General features: G+C 51.0%; 1 protein-coding gene across 41 annotated transcripts in view; it reads right to left on the bottom strand.

The window, feature by feature from the left end:
* NFASC (neurofascin) overlaps positions 1-23,484 on the bottom strand; it is a 175,483-nt gene that overhangs the window by 146,821 nt on the left and 5,178 nt on the right. For 16 of the 41 annotated variants that reach the window (XM_070591189.1, XM_070591190.1, XM_070591221.1 and 13 more), the window contains exon 2: positions 14,545-14,700. The exons of 16 other annotated variants lie outside the window; for them this stretch is intronic. In XM_070591189.1, the coding sequence (XP_070447290.1) occupies positions 14,545-14,700 (156 nt within the window). Of the gene's footprint in view, positions 1-14,544; positions 14,701-23,484 lie in introns of those variants that run through there. 9 more of the 41 variants (XM_070591213.1, XM_070591216.1, XM_070591218.1 and 6 more) reach the window with 6 other exon arrangements.

Here is a 23,484-nt window from a genome sequence, read left to right as displayed (position 1 = left end):
GAGCTGGTGACACCACGAAAAACCACTACAAAGCACTCCATTGTCACCACTAGATCCCTTTGCTGTGTCCACCGATGTCACTGTGTCTTGACAGGGGCTAGGAACTGGAAACTTTCCAAAAGTGGCTGCCAAAGGTCATAGCCTGGAGTGGGCATAGGAAGCAGGCTGCCCCCCTCTCAAAAGGCGACAGAGACTGCCCTGTGTAAAGAAGTGGGCCACGTCTGGTGGTTCCTCCCTACGTTAAACACTGAATTACCAAATGACCCAGAAATTCCACTCCTAGGTATATACCCAAAATAACTGAAAACAGGTACTGAAACAAAAACTTGTACATAAATGTTCACAGCAGCACTGTTCACAAGAAACAACCCAAATATCCATCAACAGATGAATGGATAAATGAAATGTGGCATATATAATACAGATGGTGGAATATTATACAGCCATAAAAGGGATGAGGTACTGACACATGCTACAATGTGGATAAATTTTGAAAACATTATGCTAAGTGAAAGAAGCCAGGCACAAAAGGTCACATATTGTATGATTCCATTCATGTGAAATATCTAGAATAGGCAAGTGGTAGAGACCGAACAGATGAGTGGTTGCTAGGGGCTGGAGAGAGGGGAGAATGTGGAGTGACAGCTTAATTGGTAGGGGGTTTCCTTTTGGGGTGATGAAAGTGTTCTGGAAGGAGACAGTGATGACGGTGAACAATATTGTGAATGTACTAAATGCCGCTGAACTGTACATTTAAATTGATTAAAATGGTAAATTTTATGTTACATGTGTTTTACTATAAAAAAGAAACAGAGAAAAGAAGACGGTCGAGTTCCAAGCTAATTTCTGCAGGAGAGCGGTACGTGGGCAGCAGTGTCGAGACCTTCACAGGCAGAAGAGAAGAAAGGGTGGTGCAAGGACAAGGGCCCACAGACAATCAGCCATGTGCCCGGGCCCTTCACCACAGCAAAGCTATCAAACCCATAATGAATGGTCTTCAATGAGGACTCGATGGAGCTGTGCGCAGAAAAGCTCCCCTGTGGGGAGAAGCAGGGGCGTTTCCTGAGATGCAGCCAGAGGAGGATGTTGCTACTGCAGCTGCTTCTCCTGTCCACTCTCATCACTGCCGGCAGCATCACGACCATCTGACTAGGACGTCGCTGCTGCCTCTTCTGGGCTATCAGGGCTGTGACCTTGTGGGCTGGGGGCGGGGGCCCTACAGATGGGGCTCTTCTCCACCAGCAGCCACTTGTCCTCTGCAAGGCCCCCCTGCCCTCCCCAAGGGGGCTCCCGGATGCTCCCTGGGCGTATCTGCCACCCAGCTCAAGGCTTTATCAGGAAACTCGCACGCCAGCCAGGCAGCTGGGGCTGGTCTCCAGCCACCCAGCCCCCTTGGCAGCCTCCAGCTCAGGGGTATGTTTTCCTAATCTTTGTGCATGAGGATTTACAAATTCGGAGAACAGACAAGACCCTTGGCAGCAATTACAAGACTAATAACATTAAGCCTTAAATAGTTATTACAGACTCAGGTCTCTTATTAGTCGTGACAGCCAGTGAATCAGGGGAGCAGTGAATTATAATGTGTATGAAAAATAACTTTAAAAATTCAGTGGGCTCAACCGCTGAGGCTCAGTGCAGCTGTTGGACCCAACACCCAGCCTCCGGGAGAGACTGGGAGAGAGATCCACAAGGGGGCCCGCATGGCGGGACGGTCTGCTCCTGACTCCATCATTATCAGACCTCTCCTCATTTACCCCACAACACAGCACAAATATTTACTGGGTACCCACTATATGGCACCACGGAGCTTACAGCATGGTGGGGAGCACAGACTTTCTGATTAGCTACATGCTCCTGGCATCTTCCCATCTACTGAGGCCAGGAGGAAGAAATGAAGGACCAGCTGCTGTGCCAACGATGGGCAGTGCTGAGGACAACTCACCCGGCTGGAGGAATCTCCCCAAGGACAGAGGCACCTGGCACAGAGAGTGGGGTTGGGAGGCAATGTGCTCAACTTGTTGGGAGAGGTCGAGAGAGTGTGCAAGACAGGCTGCGAGGGAAAGCAGCCTTCTGAGGGCTTGCACAAGGCAAGGGGTTGGAAAGCCAATGAGATGACCTCCAGAGGGTCTTTCCAGAAAAAGGAGTCAGGCTACAGCCCTGATCACCTGTTGTGAGCAGGGAGAGGGTGTCGTCCCAGGTGCAGGCAGGCTCCACTCTGCAAAAAGTCTCCTGAGGCACACAAACAAGACAAGCGGGAAGGGGAGGCAGGCAGAGAGGAGCAGCTCTGAGAGGCGACTGTCAGGCCAGGCACTCCAGCGAGCCTGTTGCCATGACGACGCCCTCCTGCCTGGTCTCCAGGAATAAATTATTGATCACAGACACTGCTTTCCCGCCTCCCCAAAGCCCCCAGTGCTCTCTTCACTGCCACCATCACTCTCTCCTCCTCCACCTGTTCTGTATTTGCCTGAAAGAGAACCACTCTGAAACCAACGGAAGCCCAGAAGAATGCAAGGCCCCCCAGCCTCCATCCCCACCCAGCCTCTCTGCCTCCCTTGCCGTTATGCACCTTTGCTGCCCTACCTACCTATTGTGGGCTGAACTGTGTCCCCTCAAACTCACAGGTTGAAGTCTTAACCCCCAGTACCTCAGAACGTGACTGAATTTTGGCCCACCCTAATGACTTCATTTTACCTTAAGGTAAAGAGTCATTAGGGTGGGCCAAAATCCAACATGCCTGGTGTCCGCATAGGAGAGAAGTTTAGGACACAGGCATGTACAGAGGGAAGCCCATGTGAGGACACAAGGAGAACATGGCCATCTACAAGCCAAGGAGAGTGGCTGCAGAAGAAACCAGCCCTGCTGACACCTTAATCTTGGACTTCCAGCCTCCAGAACTGTGAGAAAATAAATTTCTGTCATTTAAGCCCCCAGCCTGTGGTACTTTGCTATGGCAGCCCTAGAAAGCCAATGAAATGTGGTATAAAATACACCACCCAAGAAGGACCTCCTTAAAGCTAGTTGCTGTCTTGGGGCACCCAAACAGACCGAGAGCATCACCTCAGCAGAGAGCCTGAGAACCCTGAGATCCCACGTGCTCACACGAGGGGCTTCCAGGGGCTGGAGCCAGGAGACGGAGGCACAGGAGAGGCAGGACAGCCCAGCCCAGAAACCAGCAGCAGACCCGGAGCTGGCCGGGTGGGGCGGCCGTGCAGCAAACTGCAGCTGTCCTGGCTCCTCTGCCGGGATGGCGCCAGTCACCCAACTTTCCTAACCTGAGAGCACACAGGCTGAACGAAGGCAGACTCAGTGGGAGGCATGGAACGAGAAGGGCTGGAAGGGCCTAGGCCCCTGGCCTGAGGAGGGCGGGCTGAAGAGCCTGTTCTGAGAAAGCAGCAGCACCAGCTGTGCCGAGTCCAGTGTGCACCCCTGGGAGGGGGCCTTCAAGTCAGAGGACAAGCGCTTCGGGGAGGGGGCATCGCTGGTGGGAATGTGAAATGGAGTAGCCGCTGGGCAAAAGAGGTTGGCGGTTCCCGCACAAGTTAAACACAGAATGACCACAGGACCCCACAATCCCACTCCTAGGTATATACCCAAGAGGACCGAAAACAGGGATGCGAGCAAGTCCACATACACACATGTTCACAGCAGCGCTGTTCACAATAGCCAAAAGGTGCAAACAACCCAAATGTCCATCAATGGATGAATGGACAAATCAATTATGATGTATACACACAACGGAATAGCATACAGCCATAAAAAGGAATGGAGTTCTGAGACGTGCTACAACACAGATTACTGAAAACTAAGTGCAAGAAGCCAGACGCAAAAAGCTACATATTGTGTGGTTTCTTTAATATGAAATGTCAGAACAGTCAAATCCATACAGACAGAAAGCAGATTAGGGGTCGCCCTGGGATGGGGGAGGGGGAAATGGGGGGCGATTGTTCAGTGGGTATGGGCTGTTCTGGGGTGACAAAAAAGTTTCGAAACTAAGGAGAGGTAGTAGTTGTACAACATTGTGAATTTACTAAATGTCACTGAATTGTTCACCTTAAATTTGTTAATTTTATGACATGCACATTTCACCTCTAAAATAAATTACTCAAGTTAAGCATCATTCTAGTCTCTCTACCTTTGTGTATGTTTCACACACACAGACCCTTCCACATCTCTCCTTGGTGCCTCTGCGACCGTCTCCATGAGGATGGCCTCTGCCCTGCCTGCCCCTCACCCACGTCCCTGAAGCCCAGCTTCATCTGGGAAGCTTTGTCTGCGACAGCTCACAGGCGCTTTCCCACCTTGAATGCCCACTCCCGACATTTCCTGTGTGTTTGTCCCCTGGGCCCTTCCCACCCCGCCCTGCCCGCCCGCTGCCTAGCACTCTTAGAGACCTTCTTGGACTTTTTAGCTGATTCTTCCAACTAGACTGTGAGCCCATGAGGGCAAGGGCCATCTATCTGCATTCTTATTACAGGCAGGAAGCCGAGAGTCAGCCTGCTAGAGGCAGAGAGACGACAGCCACTGACTGGCTGTGTGACCAAGGGCAAGTGACTTTCATCTCTGAGTTTGCTTCCTCTCGTGTGAACAGGGAATAATGATAATGGTGGCCTCGGAGAGTCACCGTGAGGGTTAATGAGACAAACACGTATCAAGGCCCAACAGAAATGGTCTTTCATAACCATTTTCCTTCTGCTTCTCCCTCCTTAAAATTTCCATGCCAATCCCAGATACCCGGTGTTTACCATTTGAGTTGCCTCATTTGATGCAGGACGGCCCGCCGCGTCAACAAGCAAGGCCTCCAGGTCTCACAAGGGTGGCGGCGGGAAGCATGGAGGATGGGCTGGTGCCCTAGGGCCAGGTCAGAAGCCAGGCCGAGTAGGATGGACGTCTCTCCTAAGAGTCCTTGGATGAGGCAGCCCCGGCCTCTTCCCTTCCAGTCCTTGAGTCTGACTGGGTTTGATTTCAGCCTGGAACTCACCCTCCACACTCAGGGATCACTCGGTCTCCCGACTCCACAGACATCCTGCCCCACAGCTACAGGTCTCCTCACATCGCTCCTCCCTCTGCCCCCTTGTCCCTCGGGTCTTCTCTCCTTTTTGCTCCCTGTGTCAAATATTATTAATCTGTTAAGGGTCAGCTCAGAGCTTGCTTTTCCACAAAGCCTTCCCCAAGACTCCAACAACGGCCTTTCTCCTTCGTAATCCCATTACTGTCTAGGGTTCCCAGTTATGGCCCCTGCGTCTGAGCAGGGAGGGGCATTCACGAGTCCCTTTCTGCAGGTGTAAATCTTGCTCCCACATCAACGTGATAAACTTGAGGCAGGGCCCAAGTTCCACGCAGGTGCTCCACTGCCAAACACTAACAGTGCAGCATGTTGCTGGAGTCAGAAGACTGAGGGCAGACCCTGCCCTGCCCGCACTCCCTGACTGAGCCTGAGTCCCAGGGGTCCTCCTCCAGGGTCCTCGCCAGAGTTCGCGCAGGACTGTAAGGAAGCTCAGACGAGGCTCTGCAGGCACAGGGCGCCATGCACTGTAAGGCACGAGACAACGTAGGTCACTGTGCGTAAGGCACATGCTCACCTGCCGGGTGAGCTGGGCGGCATGCCTTGCACATCACCCTCCAGGATTCCAGCTTTCCTGAAGGTGGTGGGTCTGCAAGAGCAGCTATCAGCCCAGTGAGGCTGGAGCAGGTTCAGTGGAAAATCGCTTCTCACCAAGGGGTCCCCAGGGACCGAGCGCTCCCGGCTGCACAGGGTGGGGAGGGGACCCTGGAGGAGCAAAGACTGGGGCTTCTGGCTAAATACACCACCTCCTGATGGTATCTCCGCCAAGACAGAAGAGCAGAAATGCCGCCACATCAGGCAGATCCTGCGAAGCTGGGGCTGTGATTCCTGGAGCCCCACAGATGAATGAACACCTCGGGGAGGGTTGACCAGCCTGGAGGAACTCCAAAGGGGTCCCCTCCTGCAGAGACAGCAGTGAAAGGGGGCATTGTCCCGGGGAGGCAGCAGCCTAAGGGTTAATCCCAGAGTGGCACAGCCCCAGCTGTCCCAGGATCCCCTCCCTCCCCCATCTGCAACAGCTGTGGGAACCCACATGCCCTCCCCACTGCAGGTAATTAGGTCAGCTTAGAGGATTTCCCAGGTCAGGAGCAGGGGGCGGGGGGGCACCCCACCCAGCTCTACTATCTCAGGCCATGCTCCCAGGTGCTGAGCTGGCCCCTTCCCCCGGGACAGGCACTCACCTACTGGGTGAAGTGTCAACCAAAACACAAAGGGGCCTGGGTGGGGAAACCGGAAGGTGAGGTTACCTACACACAGGCCCCACTCATAGGTCCCCTCGATGACCCCACTGCCCAAGGAACAGAATGAACAAGAGAGAACTCGCAAGGAGTTCAGCTCCCTGAGTCTGTGAATAGGTCAGACAGAAGGCTGAGGGTAGGAGTGGGGAACGGGCAGCCTAAAGGGCAGGCAGTGAACCGTCCAGCTGCAAGGTTATGCGAATGGTTAAGTCCAGGTTTGAGCGACAGGAAGCTTGCTTGGAGTCCCTCAGAAGGAGGAGCAGAGAGAAGCCAATCGGCTCTCCTGCGGCCCATCTCTCTCCAGCCCCTCTCCCGTCTCGCAGGGGGGTTCTCCCTGCCAGCACACACCCAGGAGTGTGCCTAGCTGACCCCGGAGCAGGGAGAAAGGCTGTGTCCGGAGAAGCCCAGCTGAGAAACTCACTCACACCCTTGCCACAGGGATTCCCTTCTCACTCTCCAAGTGGGCGAGCCAAGCGCATCAGAGACTTCTCTCAACCTGTCGGTGAGCTCTGGAGGGGCTGGCATGGGTCAGACAGGAGGTATGGGCTGTGTGAACAGCTGTGTTCAGGACACACACAGACAGCAAACGTCTCCCCCAGAGAGGATTAGAACACGAAGGACTTGCTCAGGGTTCTAAACCCTCTGCTTCAGTTGGCTTCCTCTTAACTGCATCCCAAAATAATATGGCAGCCAGTTACCGAGCCCTGGTACAGAGGGAAGCAGAAAAAGGGGTCTAGGCTGGGGCTCCGGGGGGCCAGTCAAGTCTAAATGGAGTATATGGGACACACACACACAGAGGAAATGACCAAAGTTGAAAAGGATTAACATAGAAAAAGAGAAGTGGATGTGATTATGGGGAACTAAGAGCAATGCTCAAACACCTGCAGCAAATGTTCGGGCCGAGGACAGCGTATTTCTGAGCCTGAACGCATTCTGGGCTGCCCGCTTCTAATATTGACCCCAAGTCCATAAAAGCATTTGTTTTCAGCCTCAGTGAAAGAAAAATTAGGAAGGATAATCCGTGTAAAAATAAATTTACATCCAGTAGCTCATTCCTAAACCAACTGTGGGCTGTAGATTATCTGGGGTTTGGGCTCTCCATAGCATTGCTTCCCATCTGGTACGGTGGTCCTAAAAGCAGCAAGCCAGGCTGGGAGGAAGGCGCATGGAGACAGTGTCTACTGACAGTGCAGAAGACGCTTTGGGCTAGATGAGGCCTCAGAGGTGGGTCCCGAGTCAAGTCCAAGGCCTTTCCTGCAGACAAGGCTCATCAGCACCTCTTTCAAAGGTTGCTGCCCCCTCCTCAAACATAACAAAAATTCTGATGCCACTGAAGACACACCAGCCAGCCCTCCAGACAAGCACACCGAGGAGGCTGGTGAGAGACCCCATGGTGCCACTGCAGCATTCCCAGGAGTCCTAGGACCAGGTTCTGAGCTCATCCATCCACAGACTGACCTTTGCAAAAGACAACTTTTAGCTGGTGGGAGAGGAGAGGAGGGCAGACCGTTTACCTGGCCGTTGTTTCTGAGTCCCACTGGCAGGCTCCAGCCATGGAAGCCAACAGAGCCAGCCATCACCCCAGCCAGGGGGTCAACCGCTCTGCTTAAACACACCCTAAGACGCAGAACTCACTCCTCCCAAGGGTTCTCACTCCACTTTCTCTTTGGGGGCAGCTCTAACAGGCCCAGGCCATGTCTAATGCTCCTTCCACCTGCAGGATGCATGGATTCCAATGGTTAGAAAGTTCTTGAGTAGTCTGGGCAGAAAGCTGCTCTCTGATTGTAGATCTGACATCTAGACTCTTGAAGAATGTGTCTAATCCCATTTCCAACAACAATCTGGAGGAGGGACACACTCTGCCCCCGACCCCTAGCCTAACTCTTATGCTCTCCTATTCTTCACCTTGGTTTTCAGACTGTGCACATTCTAGAATCCTAGTGGGTCAGAGCCGAAGGAACCTTAGGGATTATTCTTGCTAACGCTTCCCATCTTTTATTTTGAAATCACTCCAAGGAAACACATAATTTGGTAATTTTTGCATGCTTTGCAGTTTAAAAATATGCTATTTTAGGTAAGCTTATTATTAAAAATTTTACGTAGTTTTAACAGTCTTTAATAATGGTTATTATACGCATAAATTCAATTCCCCCCATTTAGCAAGTGGCACATATTGTGCAATTTAGTTCAGATTAGCTAGATAAGACAAAGTATGACTTGTTAACACATTTTTAGATATATTATATCATGTCAGGTTTGGGAATAAAATTATACTATAATAATTTAATCAAATGTTAAGGTGTAAAGATAGTCACAAGCTGCCCTCACATCCTAAAGTTGGAAATTCTTACCCCTTTGGTGCTTTGTAAGTTCTAAATTTTGTTTCTATAAGAAAGAAGCCTTTAGACTGATCCACGTGCACTTCTCCGTCAGAGGTGTGGAGAGTGTTTATCTCCAGTGAATGAATCCACTTTAGAAATAATTATCACTTTTTTTGAGTACTAGAAACATCTTGATGTGCTATATAAAAATTCTGGTCAAATGAACACAATCTGGTAACCACCATCCTCAGGCAAATTTGTAGAATTATTATTATTATCACGCTCCTCCTAACTCTGTGAAGCGCCATATGTTTCCTGTCTCTACTCACGGCTCATTCTGGAAAAACGAAACAATAGATGAGTAAGAGGGAAAGCAAATTAAAACTACGAGGGCAAAAACCACCCTGCAGGCGGCAGCGTTCAGCGGATGCTACACCACAGGTCTGTTCCAACTCCTCATACCTCACTCTCTAGGAGAGTCCCACTCGGTTTCATGTTAAGGAGGAAAAATGGAATAAAGGTATTAATCAATTGATTAAAACCAGAAACGAAGTCAGACGCCATTTTAGCCATTTGCGAACGCCAGAGTTTTGGAATCACGGGCTGGGAAAGGAGTCTCGTTCAACCGTCACCTCACCCATCGCCGCAGTGAATTTTCCAGCAGAGAAACGGAGGCCTAGAGACGAGAATGACTTAGCTGAGGTCACCTGGTGAGTCAGAGCAGAGCAAGGACTGGGACTTAGTCTCCCACCTCCAGGCCTCTCCTCTCACCGTGCAGCCAGCAGTGACGGCACGGCCCCAGAGCCCACTGCGAGGTGAGGCGGCACAAGGGGCCAGACAGGAGAAGGGAAACAGCTGCCACAGAACCCAGACGGTGTCCCGTCTGCCTGGTCACCCGCATGGTGCCAGGCACAGCTCTCTTCCTACAGGAGGCACTCGGTAAATGTTCATTGAATGAATAAATGGCTGAAATTGTAGCAGGGGCAGGATTTGCACTCCTGGCTCCTGAATCACACTGTGCCTGCTCCAGTCCCCCTTCTGCAGAGCCGGGGCAGCTTCCATGTCATCAGGACCAGTCCCTTACCATCCAGCCCCTGGCACTTCCTGGAGGCTAGATGACCAGGACATCATGTGGTTAGAGCACTGGGGTGGGAATCAGGAGCCCTGGGGTCGGTCCCAGCTCTGAACCCAAATAGTATTAAGACTGTCACTAAGTTCTTTTCCCTCAGGCCATTCGGGCTGCTTTAAAAGCAAAATACCAGACTGGGCGGCTTCTAGAAAACAAACATTTACCTCTCACAGTTCCAGAGGCCGGAAGTTCAAGCGCAGGGTGCCAGCACTGTCAGGTTCTGGCGAGGGCCCTCTTCCAGGTCGCAGACGGACCACGTCTTGCTGTGTCGTCACATGGCAGAAGAGGCGAGGCAGCCCTCTGGGGTCTCTTACAAGGGCACCGATCCCATTCGTGAGGGCTCCACCCTCGTGACCTAATCACGCCTCCTAATACCATGACCTTGGGCATTAGGTTTTCAACATTTAGATTTTGGCAGGGACATAAAATTCAGACTATAGCAGGCCCGCACTTAGAAAAATTAAAGAGTTGGATTAGTGGCCTCTAAGCGTGGTCCCTGAACCAGCGGCAGCAGCATCACCTGGGAACTGGTCTGAAATGCACGTTCTCAGCCCCAGAGCCCCCGCCTCAGACTCCGTGGAGCAGGCCCGCAGCCTGCGTTCTTACGAGCCCTCCCGATGTGGGCTTAAGTCTGAGAGACACAGGCCAGCCTGCGCTCCGACAGTCTATTCCAGCCTGGATGACGAGATGATGACGCTCTTGCTGACGATGCCTCAGGGAACACTTGCAGGGCTCGCGCAGTAACCAAGCACTCTTCTGAGCACTTCACGTAAGATGACTCAACAGTCGGCGGATCTTGGTAGGGAGGGTCAGACACAAACGGCAGAGGCTGAGAAGCCTGAGGATGCGGCCACATCCTTCCACTCAGTGGCCTTCCCGCTCCAAGCCTTGTTCATAAGCCCGGAAGAGAGGCCTGAGAAGCAGAGGCTGGAGGGGGACACCAACTCAGATGTGTGCAAACACCAGCATCTACCCAGGCCAACTGTCTCCCTGGGGACACGCCTGCCCCGAGCGCTCCAGGACTCTCATGTCAACGTGTGAGACCTGACTTTTGTATTTTGAACAATGCAGGCTGTTCAATAAGTCATGGCCTGCAGAATGTCATCGCTGATTACTCGACTTATTAACAGTTGGGGCAGGAGTGATAATGTTTCTAAGTTGCAAGTGAAGATCAGAAGCTGGGCTGCAGCCAGGGCCAGCATGAAACATCCTGGGAAGGGACAACGGAACCCCCTTGATGCCTGTCCTTATCCTCTCTGTCCCCAACAGCCAACTTCCAGCAGCAACTCTCAAATCAGAATAAGATCAACTGAAAACATACATATCAAATCTTAACATTACTTCCAAGTGATGGGGGGGTTTTGGGGTTTTTTTTTTTTCCAAATTTTATCTTTTACCTTTATAACCAGAAAAATAATGTGTAAGAAATAAGGATGGATTTCTTTACCTTACTGAATGTTTTACTTTAATAAAATTAACAAAGAAGTAATGACAAAGGGCATCCAACCTGAGTGCCTGCCGCGCCCTGCTAAGGGGTAGTGTCACTTCCTGGACAGAGAGCGGGCGAGAGGGAGAGGATGAGTTCTCCCGGCTTCCCTGGCTGGGGTCCTGAGTCTCGGGGCGTCCCTCTGGGAAATGGGGAAATGATCACTGCTTTCACAGGGTTACTGGGGAGACAGAGGCCAGCGGGGTGAGGCCCCAAGACCCCACACTGCCCTCCACCCTGTGTCTGTATTCACGTTCTCATCAACATCACAGCTGTGATTAATGGGATGGAGCTCTTCTGCCCCGGAGGGATCCTGGGAGCTTTCACCTCACAAAGGCACAACAGACGAACCTCATGACTGACTTCCAGCACTACCTCTCGACTCCCAGTGCCACCCCTCGACTCCCAGAGCCACCCCTCGACTCCCACCGCCACCCCTCGACTCCCACTGCCACCCTCGCTCCCCACACCTACTGCTCTGAGGGAAAGAAGCAAAACATAAAGTGGTTTGCCTTCAAGCAGAGATGGAGGAGCATCCAGCCAGGGGCCAGGGAGGAGTCACTCATAACTCTTGGATGTGTGGAATTTTCTGGAGAGGAAAGGTGGAAGGGGTGGGAGGGGCATTACAGAGTCCAGTGCACCATGACCCGCTGCCTTCCCCAGTACCCCAGTGCACCCACAAAGGAAAAGAAGCGGGGGACTTTGGGGAAAGAGCCAGCTGGGCCTCTCCCCCGTCCGTGCAGCCCTGTGGTAAGAAGAGAACCGGGCCTGGCCCTCCTCCTTGCCTCCTGCCGCACGCTGGAATCTTGGGCTGGTGGGGGCAGGGCGTGGGCAGCAAAGGCGTCTACACATAGACGGGTGCGAGAGAGCCTGGCTGCGAGCCGGGAGGCTGCGTTCTGCTCCTGGCTTTGCCGTCAGGTTGCTGCGCCGCTCTGAGTGAGGCTCATTTTCTCCTACGCAAAATGGGGGGCTTGACAAACTGGTCCAAAGTCTCCCCAAGCTCAGACTTCCAAGAATCCCATGAGATATTAAGGGGTCCCCACAACCAAGGAATCCATCAGCTGGTCAGACTGGCAACTTTTCTCACTCCAGCAGGAGGAACGAGGGCAGCAGTCAGGGTGACAGTGGACTTCCTGGCTGGGAAGGACCTTCTCAGCACTGGGATGGCACAGAGGCTAGGAGCTCAATCAGACGGAATCAGACAGAACCAGAAGACCTGCACTGAAGCCCCAACTGCACAGCTGACTAGCTGAGTGACCTCAGGAAAAACCCACTCAAACACCCTGTGCTTCCCTTTTCTTGCCTGTGAATCAAGGCTCCTGAAAATACATCGGAAGTAGAGTGTGGAGTGTGGAGGGAGACGACATCTACTGAAAGCCCTCAGCACGCCGCCCGTCACAGTAAGCTCTGAGCATCTGGAGGCTGCCCCTATTCCAACCTCACTGTTCTGATTACTGCTGCTCCTACTGCTGCTATGACAAGAACCAGGGATGGCGAGGTCACAGGCCACTCACGCCCGGAACCCATGACCAGAGCACACCTCCTGTCCTTCCACTGGTGGTCAGGCTGATAACCAAGATCAACTTACACACATCTGCAAGAAGAAAACCACTGGAGCTCCCAGGCACTTATCAGTCCTGAGTCATCTCAACCCAGAACCAACCCCCAGCAGTGAAGGCGGTCTCCTGCTTTTCAGGAAGTTTAACACCTTCCTCTCCCCCTCTTCTCTTACGTACAGACACACACACGCACAGCCAGCAGTCTTCCATCAGTACCAAGGAGAACTCCAGGATACACTGCGGCAAAGGCTGAGCAGGTACCAGTTGCCCAGCTGTGGCTAAATATAGGGCTCAGAGCAGCCTACACAAAACAAATAGAAAATGAACAAGCAAGCTAGCCAGCAGCCACACAGCCAGTCATGATGCAAGAAGACAAGGCGCTCTTCCCAGGCCTGGCCACCAAGTCCCGTGGCTGTTGAGACCAGGACTTGGAACCCTGCCCAGTCAGGGAGGGCACAGCAATGGTCACACGCTGTTCTGGGCCAGAGCTACTTGGACTGGAAGAGGCCTTGCATCGAGTGGACTGCTATCCATCCCCATCTAGGGATCCAGGGCTGCCTATGCTAGACACCAGTGACACCCGAGTCACAGGAGAAGCCCGGGAGAGAGCTAGACTGGGAATCCGCAGGCCGAGAGTCAGGAGGTGAACACCTCGCTCCACTCTGCCCTGATTCATGCCGCTTCCTCAGCTAGTCACCCCACTCTCTGGGCCTCGGTTTCCCACCTCTGCAGTGGAAATGGTACACTAGCTCAGTGTTTTAACTTGGTGTGCCCAGGGCTCTGATAAGGATGCAATTAGATCATAGGAAGCAAGATGGGGGGACCAAAACGGCATATAATGAGAACAGACTCTCACTCCCTGGCCCGACAGGTACATCTCAGTTCACTCTGTTTTGCTGACTAACCTTCTGTGTTGGTTTCCACACTGTCTCTGGGCCTCAATAAAGTCACCCCTCCCACCCACCATCCTTTTTTCCCTGTGGGTACGGCTCGTGTGAAGTTGAGGTTAACTGGACCACCCATTTCTTCTGAATTTCAGCCGCTCCCCTTGGAGACACGTCCTCCTGAGCTTGTTAGGAGCACAGGTTCCACCCTAAACCTCCTCCTTGGAGTCTTCCAGGCTACCATGGATTAAAACGGACTCTCTCTCCTAGACTCCAAGAGCGCCGTGGTCTGAACCATCCACTCGCATGTGTCCTTGATCACGTTGTGTGGTTAGTTATCTTCACCACGCACGGATCCTAGTGTGTGTCCTCAACCAGAGCACAAGGTTTTTAAGGGCGAACATTGCCTCTTCTTCTCCCCTCTAATTCTCATAGGACCAAGCACACAACGGAGCACCTATTTGAGGCTCCAAGATATTTTTTGATTGCTCGCCAAAATCACTACGTGTACTTGAATACAGTGGGGCATGAGGCTACTAGAAGGAAGAGAAGGTGGGGAAGGCACAGCAGCCGCTGGCTCACTGCACGGGACACTCCTCCTTTGCCAGGCCCTGTGCAGAGCGGTTCATGTGCATTCTCTAATCCTGACAACCCCATGCAGGGCAGGCACTGTTTAACTCCCCAGTTTACAGATGAAAATTAGAGAAGATTTAAGTCATTTGCCAAAGATCACACAACTAGTGAAGAGAGAGCCAGATCTGAACCCAGGCAATGTGATTCCGGGCCCTGCTCTTGCACTATGTTCCACTTTCCAGACCAGAGGCATGCCCTTGGGCATTCACAGAAGGAACTGAGAAAAACAAACCTGGGAGAGAAGAAGGGGAGAAAGCAGACAAACGATCTGGAGGAAAACGGTCCAAGCCAGCAGGATATCTCTTGCCACCATTGAGTAGTCCTTGGCCTGCTCTGGTCTGTCCCTGACATACCAGCATCTGAGTAGATGCCAGATGATGTCACCAGCCTGTTGAGAAACAAAGCATTCTTGCTCTCAGAAGCCCCAGCTGCAACCTTTTAGGGCGCCATGTAAAAGCTCCCTCTTTCTTTTTCAAGATTTCAGGAGCGTAGAGGAACCACAGGTTGTGTTTGGAGAGGGTTTTCCCAGTCTAACTCAGGATGGGGCCAGCACCTGACCCTGACCCTCTCCCACACCAGCCTTCCAGAACCTTCTAGCAGGGCCCAGCCACACAGTATCCATAGTCTTGTGTTCCATCTCCTTTAACCTTGGCTTCCCCTAACCTGCACATCCTGCCTAGGCCCCCAACCATCAGTGCAGTGTGATCACACATTGTGGCCTGCTGCTGAGGGCAGCCAGAGGGAGAAGGAAGAGTCAGACACACGGGGACCCACCAACCAAAACCATCCAAGTCCCAGAAGTCCAGTAGGCTTCCTTCTGATTCCTAAACTCCCCAGGAGAGGTTGTGCTGGAGCAGCCACGGGCCTGCCGGAGTGCACAGGTTGAGCACTAAGATCCCAGGCCTCTGCAGGCAGGCTGGGGCCTTAATGCTGCTACCCAGACGGGGTACAGGCGGCTCCCAGGGGGTAAGGGGTTCACTTCAAGCCCAGGCTAACTGGAAGTCTTGACTCCTAACAGAGGGGTGATGCTGACCATGCAGAACCAGAGAAAGGAAACAGAGCTCTCGGAAACAGAAAACCCTAGGGACACTCAAACAGAAAGAGAGAGAAAAAAGCCAAAATACAAAATGGGGATTTAGCAGAAAAAATATTGAAGCAACACAATGGATAAATCCTCTGTACTTAAAAGTAAACTTTGAACAATTCATAAACAAAGCTTAAGAAAGCTCTGGATGTTGTCATACTGGTGCTGATAGAGGAAAGCAATTTCCCAGCACAGAATCTCATGGAATATGTAAAAGAAAAATCAGCCAAATTAGAACACAGCAGGAGGACGAATGTGGACGAGATATGAACAGACAGTCAGTCTTTCCTCATTAGAGCATCAGAACTTTCTCCCCAAGCCCACCATGGGATACCTGTTGCCTGTGTCGTCATTCTCGAGTTTCCTGTCCAGTGAACTATGCACAGTTCTCTTTCTCCGTGTGGATTGGGTTAGTCTCAGCTAATATCTGATAAGGTCCTGAGTTAAAGAACCCTTCCAGGTATAGATAGATGAGCACTTGGACTAGGTGGACCCCTCTGTAACTCGCCAGAAAATGCAAATCAGCCGTCCCCCTCTTTCATTGGACAGCTTAGCCGGCTGGCTTCCGCCAGGATGTGCCCTTGTAATAATGGCAGCATTGCTGAACTAGTGAAGTGGGCAGGTGGACAGCAGACTTTGGGACCTCCTCTCAGTGCTAAACCTACTGGAGGAGATGGGTGCCCCCCAAGCCCCCAGGATGGGAGTATCAGCACAAGGTGATGAGGATATTCTGTTGATGCTACACCTGGGGACGATGGGGGTGCTCATGAGATTATCTGCCTTCCCATTTTCTTTTCATACCAGAATGAAAGGGAAACCTATGTAGACAAAACAGACGAGAGCTGGTTCAGTGGCTCTGACGAGCAGAGAGGGGACTATGGAGGCAGACGGTGATCCTTCTATGGGGAAGGTGTCACAGCCTCCACCTCGGAGCCTGAGCAGTGGCCTTACAGTGTGGTGTCAGCCAACACTCAGAAGGCTCCGGTGCCACAAGACTCTAACATTCCTAACAGAAGCCTGGAGTTTCTGTGACACCCAGACTTTCCTCTCACTCTTCAATACAAGTGACTCCTCACAAGGAAGCTTCTCAGACAAAGGGCCCATCAGCCCGTGCTGGAACCCAGAGCTGCCTGCTGAGAAACGAGCCAGGATTAGGAGACTCTGGTATCAGATCCAACTCCAGCTCTGCCACTGAGAGCTGTCCTACTTTGGGCAAGGTGCTTCCCATTCTGAGCCTCCATTTTCTCAGTGCAATGCAGGTAATAACACCCAATCCAAGGTTGTGATGAGCCAATGAGATGACCCAAGCCAAGCGGCCAGCGTAGTCCCTGACTTAGGGTAGGTGTCCTACACAATCGCTATGGTACAACACTAGCATTTACAGAGCTCTTTCTCCTACATTATTCTCATTGAAATAGCCCTGTTATGTAGGCATTATCATGCCCATTTTACAACTGAGAAAATTAGAGCTAAAGACGTTTAAATAACTTGCCCTAGTCCCTTTAGATCCCTAATCTCTCTGGTCTTCAGATCCTTAACCCAGTGCCCTTTCTGCCACTCTGCACTGGAATAACCATCCATTCAACATATATTTCCTAAAGGTTCACTAGGTTCCAGGCATGGTTCCAGGCACTGGACACCCACTTTGACTTGCAGTTCCAAGAGGAGAACTGGCCTGCTCTAAGCCAGCCACATTCTTTGACCCCTCATGGCTCATGATACATCCATGGGAGCAGCGGCTGGAGTGACAGAGCCCCTGGACATTATGGTGTAACCAGCTGAGCTAACCACCCACATGCCGACTGAGAACCACTGCGAGGCAGGATGGGTAATGGCATATAAGACATTCTCTGCCCTTGAGCTACTTATACTCTCTTGGGGTAAGGAAGGTAGAGCCCGGTGAAAAGTGCGTCGGAGGGAGGAGAAAATCCATCCAGAGAGCCCATGATTCTCAGCCTGGGCTCTATGTTAGAACCACCCAGAAGGCCTTTAAAATGTCCAGTGCCAGCCTGGACCCAACTCTTAGAGACCGTGATTTACCTGGTATAGAGTGGGTCCCAGTATCAGCATATTTAAAAATCTCCCCATGTGAGGCTAACGTGTTGCCAAGGTGAGAACTTACATGTAGGCCCTTGCCAATCAGAGTGTGGTTTGCTGACCAGCAGTGTTGGCCTTACCTGGGAGCCTGTTAGAAACCCACAATCTCAGGCCCAATCTGGACCTCCTGATTCCATCTCTGCACTTGAACAAGATCCCAGGTGACTCATGTGCATGGGGAGGAGGGAAAGGGCAGGCTCCTCCCTGTGAGTCAACCAGAGAAGTCCCTCCCCAGGCCCAGCTGTGAGATGCAGCCACCCCACCCCCCCCGACAGTAGTGCAGAGGGACTCAGGTGACCTTGGGGAGCCACGTCCCCAAGCTCCACTTCTCCTATCTCCTCCAGAGCCACACCCGGGCCTGGATCATGGGGCTCCATGCACAAGAGCTGCTGGTGTCCCAACAAGCTCCATCTGTGACTAAGACTTACATGTGTCACCATTTAAGTGACAAGAAGAAAAAGGAGTCTTTTCCCCTTTCACCAAGTCCTCTCCTCCACTTCCCCTCCCCACTCCCACAGAAGAGGCGAGCTCAGGACAGCGCTGCCTCAGCACAGCCCCAGGGAGCAGCGGGCTGCCTGACCAACCATAAAGGCAGCACTGTCACTGCAGCACAGAGGTGGCTGGTACCAGCTATGCCTCATGAAGGAGGGGATCCTCAAGGGAAGGCCAGACAGAGACACACACATAATCTGGCCCCTCCAGCATCCTGCACCCGACTCCCAGCTCTGTATCCCTACTACCACTTCTGTCTTTGTTTCTATCAGTTGTGTGTGTGTCATCTATCACACGTGCCTGCCTTTGCTCTCTCATTAAACTGAGAGCAACCATCCTTGCTCCTCCTTTGTCAGTGCCCACAGTACCAAGTACAGAGACTTACGCCCAGCATGGGCTCGAAAAATATTATTTGTATTCACATGCACACATTTTTGAGGAGTCAAACCCATAGCTCCAAGCTAACAAAGAGCTACTCACAAGCAGGCATTTATTAAGGATTACTATCAGCGCATTGAGATTCTGTGAGAGAAAACAAGAAAACGGTAAGGCATGCCTTCAAAAAGCATGCACTCCAGTTTAGTTTAGGAAATCAGATTTAGACGCAACAAACCTAAGACCACAGACCCAAGGAAATCAAGTATGTTTACAACAAAGTTAAGCAGAACCACAGGCACTGGCATGTGCCAACACAAAGGAAATTTTCTACTCCAGTCTTTTCACAGGTTATTACCTACTTACTGATTGGCATTTTAAAGTATTTTTTTCCTCTGGTACCTCTACCACTCACCCATACCCTTGTCCTGGGCCATGCCCACTATACCAGGTAAAGAGGATGTAAAGATGCTTAGAGTTAGGAGGGGAGATGGATCAAGACCAGAAACTTCTCTCTGCTGGATGCCCACAAACATCCAACACAACAGCACATCTGTATGCCACCTCACCCCAGAGCCAGGTTTCCTGGGCCATACAGACTGCATTCCTTGCCCATTCAAGGCTCCAAAAAGTCTTGTATCAGGTCCCTGGGACCCCAGCCAGAATGCAAGGAGCCTTCTCTCTGCCCTTGACAGGAAAATGGCAGTGTATCACATATAGTTGTTCTCACCGTGAAATAAGAAAGTCAGGGCAAAACTCACAGCCAGAAACAGACTTTCAGTTCAGACTCAGCATGGGGCTTTCTCCAGAAATTCACCCCCTTTCAAAAGTCCCCTTTCCTCTGCATCAAAGAGTTTAGGTATGAGGGACCAATAAGCAAAAATAAGAGGCAAAGGTCAAGAATTCTCACTGTAGAGCTGTGCAGCCCAGTACAGTAGCCACTAGCTACACATGGTTTTTAAAATTAGATTAAAAATTCAATTTTCAGTCACATTAGCCACACTTCAAATGCTCAGTAGCCACATGTGGCTGGCGGCTACCATGTTGGAGAGAGATATAGAACACTTCCATAACCATGGAAAGCCATATTGGACAACTCTAATGTTGAATATTTAGATGTTTCATTCAAAGTAATGAGTAAGGTCTTCTGGGAACTTTTGTTGCTCTCTCCAAGTATGCTGGAGAGGTTTTAGATACTCTGAAATATTCAGCAGATGAAGTGCATTTTTCACAATGAAAGAAGCAATATACTGGGATTCTTGTATAAATACAAACACTCCAAGGCAAAATTTCAGGGCTACAAATTGGGTCATTTTAGTATGCATATGTGCACACACACGGTCTCTCTTTCTCAAGAGGGCCCTTACTAGTTTCCCCCAACTCCATACTTTTGCTTTCATCACAAGGACTGTGAAGTCAGATGCTGTAAACCAGTCTGCTGCCAGAAAGTCCACATGCTACCTAGTCCTGGCCAGAACTGTTTTCCATATCCGTTTGGGTGGTTCTAAGCACTCCCTGGATGTGCCTTCTAACCTGGCATCATTGGAGAGGAAAATCTTTCAGAGGGCAGGTCAGCACCATGGACAGCGGCAAGCTCCCCACCAGAGGAGGAGAAAAAGTTCCAGCTCTGCCCTTTCCCAAACACCCCTTCAGAAGGAACTATCCCCCAGACACCGCCAGGGATCTGTAAAGGAATTTCCCATTCACTTCTCCTGACACCATAACCTTGTCTTCAGAGAAAGATCAAGCTCAGAGAAGCAGTTGCAAATGCTCCTCACCAACTCCAGGAAAAAGTCCAACTCCTCAGTCAGAGACGAGATTCCCGGCCATCCGGCCCCAGCCAGTTCCTCCAGCTCCATCTTCCACTGCTCCTGGCCAGTTCAATATCTGACCACACCTTCCCTCCTCTAACCCTTTGCTCATGCTCCCTCACCCACCAGAAATGCCCTTTTCCTTACCTTTAGCTATTCAAATCCTACCCACCCCTAGAGAACCAAACCAGCCCCCACTTCTCTTCAAAACCTCCCCAAAGACTTTAGTCTACACTGATTTCCTCTCTTCTCTGACACCCCAAAGCACTTCTAGTTTAGGTCGTGCTATAGGGAACTTAATTACACATCCTCTTTTACAATTACTAGGTTCATATGTCGTTTTTAAAGTTCCTGGTGGTCCAGCATGTGGAAGGACTAGCTCTGCTGGCAGGCAGCCATGCAGCCACAAGCAGGTCAAGTTACCCTTCGGAGTCTCAGTTTCTTTTCTTTTTTTTTTTTTTTTAACATTTTATTTTTCCTTTTTCTCCCCAAAGCCCCCCAGTACATAGTTATATATTTTTAGTTGTGGGTCCTTCTAGTTGTGGCATGTGGGACGTCGCCTCAGCAGGGCTTGATGAGCGGTGCCATGTCTGCGCCCAGGATTCGAACCAGTGAAACCCGGGGCCACTGCAGTGGAGCACGTGAACTTAACCACTCAGCCACGGGGCCGGCCCCTCAGAGTCTCAGTTTCTGGATCAGTGAAGTGACGATCTTGGACTAAACCATCTCTAACATTCTACAAGTAAAGCTCTCTCAAATCTAGTGGCCCCCTAGAAGTGTGCCATGAATATTGCAGAGGCTTCAAAGACGAACTGAAGATGCAGTGAACATTACGTAAAAGAAACAAGGGCACAGCCAGGCTGGAGTCAGCCAGAGACCCTGGGTTAGCTCCCAACGTGAGTCACAAAGGCTTCAGTTCCACTCAGTGTGTGATGATGATCAGAAAGAGATCTAGTTTCTGTCCTCACCTGCGTCAGCAGAGGTAAATTGCTTGTGGCCTCAGAGGCATTTTCCTTCATAAAGAATGTGTCACCTCCAACATATGGAAAAATACCACACAATGGGCATAATAACAATGTCTCTCACAGAAACACACGTGGATAGGTCAACCAACACCTGACAGCAGTGTACCAACTTCACTACTAACACATATAAGCCCAGACAGACTATGGAAAATAACAAAAAGCATAATCTTTGGTGGTACCCCAAAATAAAACTCTAGCTAGTTTCACAAGTCAGGAAGTTCCAAGGTGGGGGGGAGAATTGACTGAAAATTTCAGCTCAACATTATACTTCCTGTCAAAATGATAGTTATAATACCTCCTCATGTTTAAATCCTATTCTCAAAGCATTCAGCTTACAGATCTACACACAGCAAGACAGAGGGATGACTCTTTCCCTCTTGCACATGGAGAAATTAAGGCCCGGAAGTGTTTAATAACTTTCATATTGTGAATAAAGATCAAACTAGAACCAGAATCTAGTCAGAATAATTTCAATAACATAGGCAGCATGCACACACAAACGTTCACACACATGTACATGCACACACTCAGAGAACTCCTGGTAACATAAAGAGATGAGTTTTGAAACTCATTGACCCTGGAACTGGAAGATTCCATTGAATTTTTGCAAAAAATGCTACTGCCAAAGCAAAGTGGCATCAGTAAAGACAGAGGGAACTCTCATCGCCAGGAAAAGTCCTTGGAATTGCTCTGCCAGCCATTCACTCTCACCCCAGAGAGTCACAAGATCTGAGAACGAAACTTAGCATCTGGTCCACCCCCTCCAGGCGGCCTGAACTGGATCCAGGAGAGCAAGCTCAGCACAAAGGCTGGAACCATCCTGACCTAGGCCCCTCCTCAAGCTGGCCAGATAAGAAAGTGCTCAGATAAGAAAAGCAGGGAGACTCCAGCACCAGCAGGTTAGCAGAGCGGACTCTGCCTCTCGGGGGCCCCCCATGATTACGTCTCAACGCACTGCCCCAGACATGTCCCTCATTACTAAATTACACACACTCACACCCAGGCCACGCCATTTATTCCTCAGGACTCAAAGATGCCCTGCACATTCCCGCCCTTGCATCTGCTCTTCCTCCAGCAGCTCTGATGAGTCTCAAGTCTTCAAGTCTCAATGTCTCAAGACCCACCTCAAGTACTTCCTCTTGCAAGAGGCTTTTCCAAATCACCCAAGCCCAACGTAATCTCCTGTCAACCTTCTAGCATTTACCATCTGGCATTAGGAAATGTTTCCTATATTTGAACACATATCTCTGTCTCCTTTAGGGCAGAGACAGGGTCTCATGCACCTCCACCTTGCTCCAGAAGATGGTGTGGTACACCTTACCCACCCAGCAGTGCTCTGTAAACGTGTGGTGATGATGATGGGAATGATAAGACCTTCTCCGGGGGTCATCTGCCACCTGAGGACAGAACTAGGTATGAAGCTAAGTACATGGGGCTGGGTGGGGCACGCAGAAAGAGCCCAAAAGGGAGCCCACCTGGAGGAAAACAGCTCAGGCAGCCTTCCTCCAACTCTGGACGCCAGGGGCTTCCTCCTTCTAGGACCAGGTGGGAAATCCTCCTGTCCTACCCCTGAGCCACTGATCCCGGGCTGTTTATCTCATTAACTCTGTTTATTGTGATCCTGATAAGAGGTTCTGAGGCCCTCCAAGCCCCTCTCTAATTAAATTCATTAGAACAGATTGGGTCTTTCTTTCTCCATCTTAGAAAAATTAACAACACTATTAGCATCATAATGACAGGGAGAGGGGCTGCCAGGGAGGCCTTTCAGGAGGGGCCGGCCCAGCCGGGAGGGAAAGAGTGAGGAGGAGCAGGTGGAGGAGAGGAAGGCAGATGCTCAGGCAGCTGCTTCCCGGAGGAGGGGGCTGCAGGCACCAGGAGCGGGTGACAACGGGGACGACCCCACCAGGCCCCAGGCACTCCAACTTTTTCATGGGATGACATTTGGGAAAGGAAAGACAGGACAAGAAATTAATCAATGGCATAAATTCCAGAGACATGGGCTTCTTCCAGCAATATTCTAGTGCTACAGAGAGAGAAACATATCTAAGCTCTGTTAGTGATGGGGCTGGAAGTAAACATAAGGCCCTCACGCTTTTCATGATGGTGTCCTTTTCTGTTAAGACTTTACTACAGGACCTTTGGGACAGCAGGAAGGGTGAGGCAAGTCACTTCTTTCCCAGAGAACCTGAACCCACCAAGTTTTTGCTCATATACCTGGTGGGTTCCCTCATCCAGAATACTCTCGCCTTCCCTTCCCTGTTAAAATTCTACCAAGTTCTCAGCTCCGT

This window comes from Equus przewalskii, chromosome 23, assembly GCF_037783145.1.
Source record: "Equus przewalskii isolate Varuska chromosome 23, EquPr2, whole genome shotgun sequence".
In the NCBI taxonomy this organism is placed as follows: Eukaryota; Metazoa; Chordata; class Mammalia; order Perissodactyla; family Equidae; genus Equus; species Equus przewalskii.
This window is presented reverse-complemented; position numbering and strand designations above follow the sequence as displayed.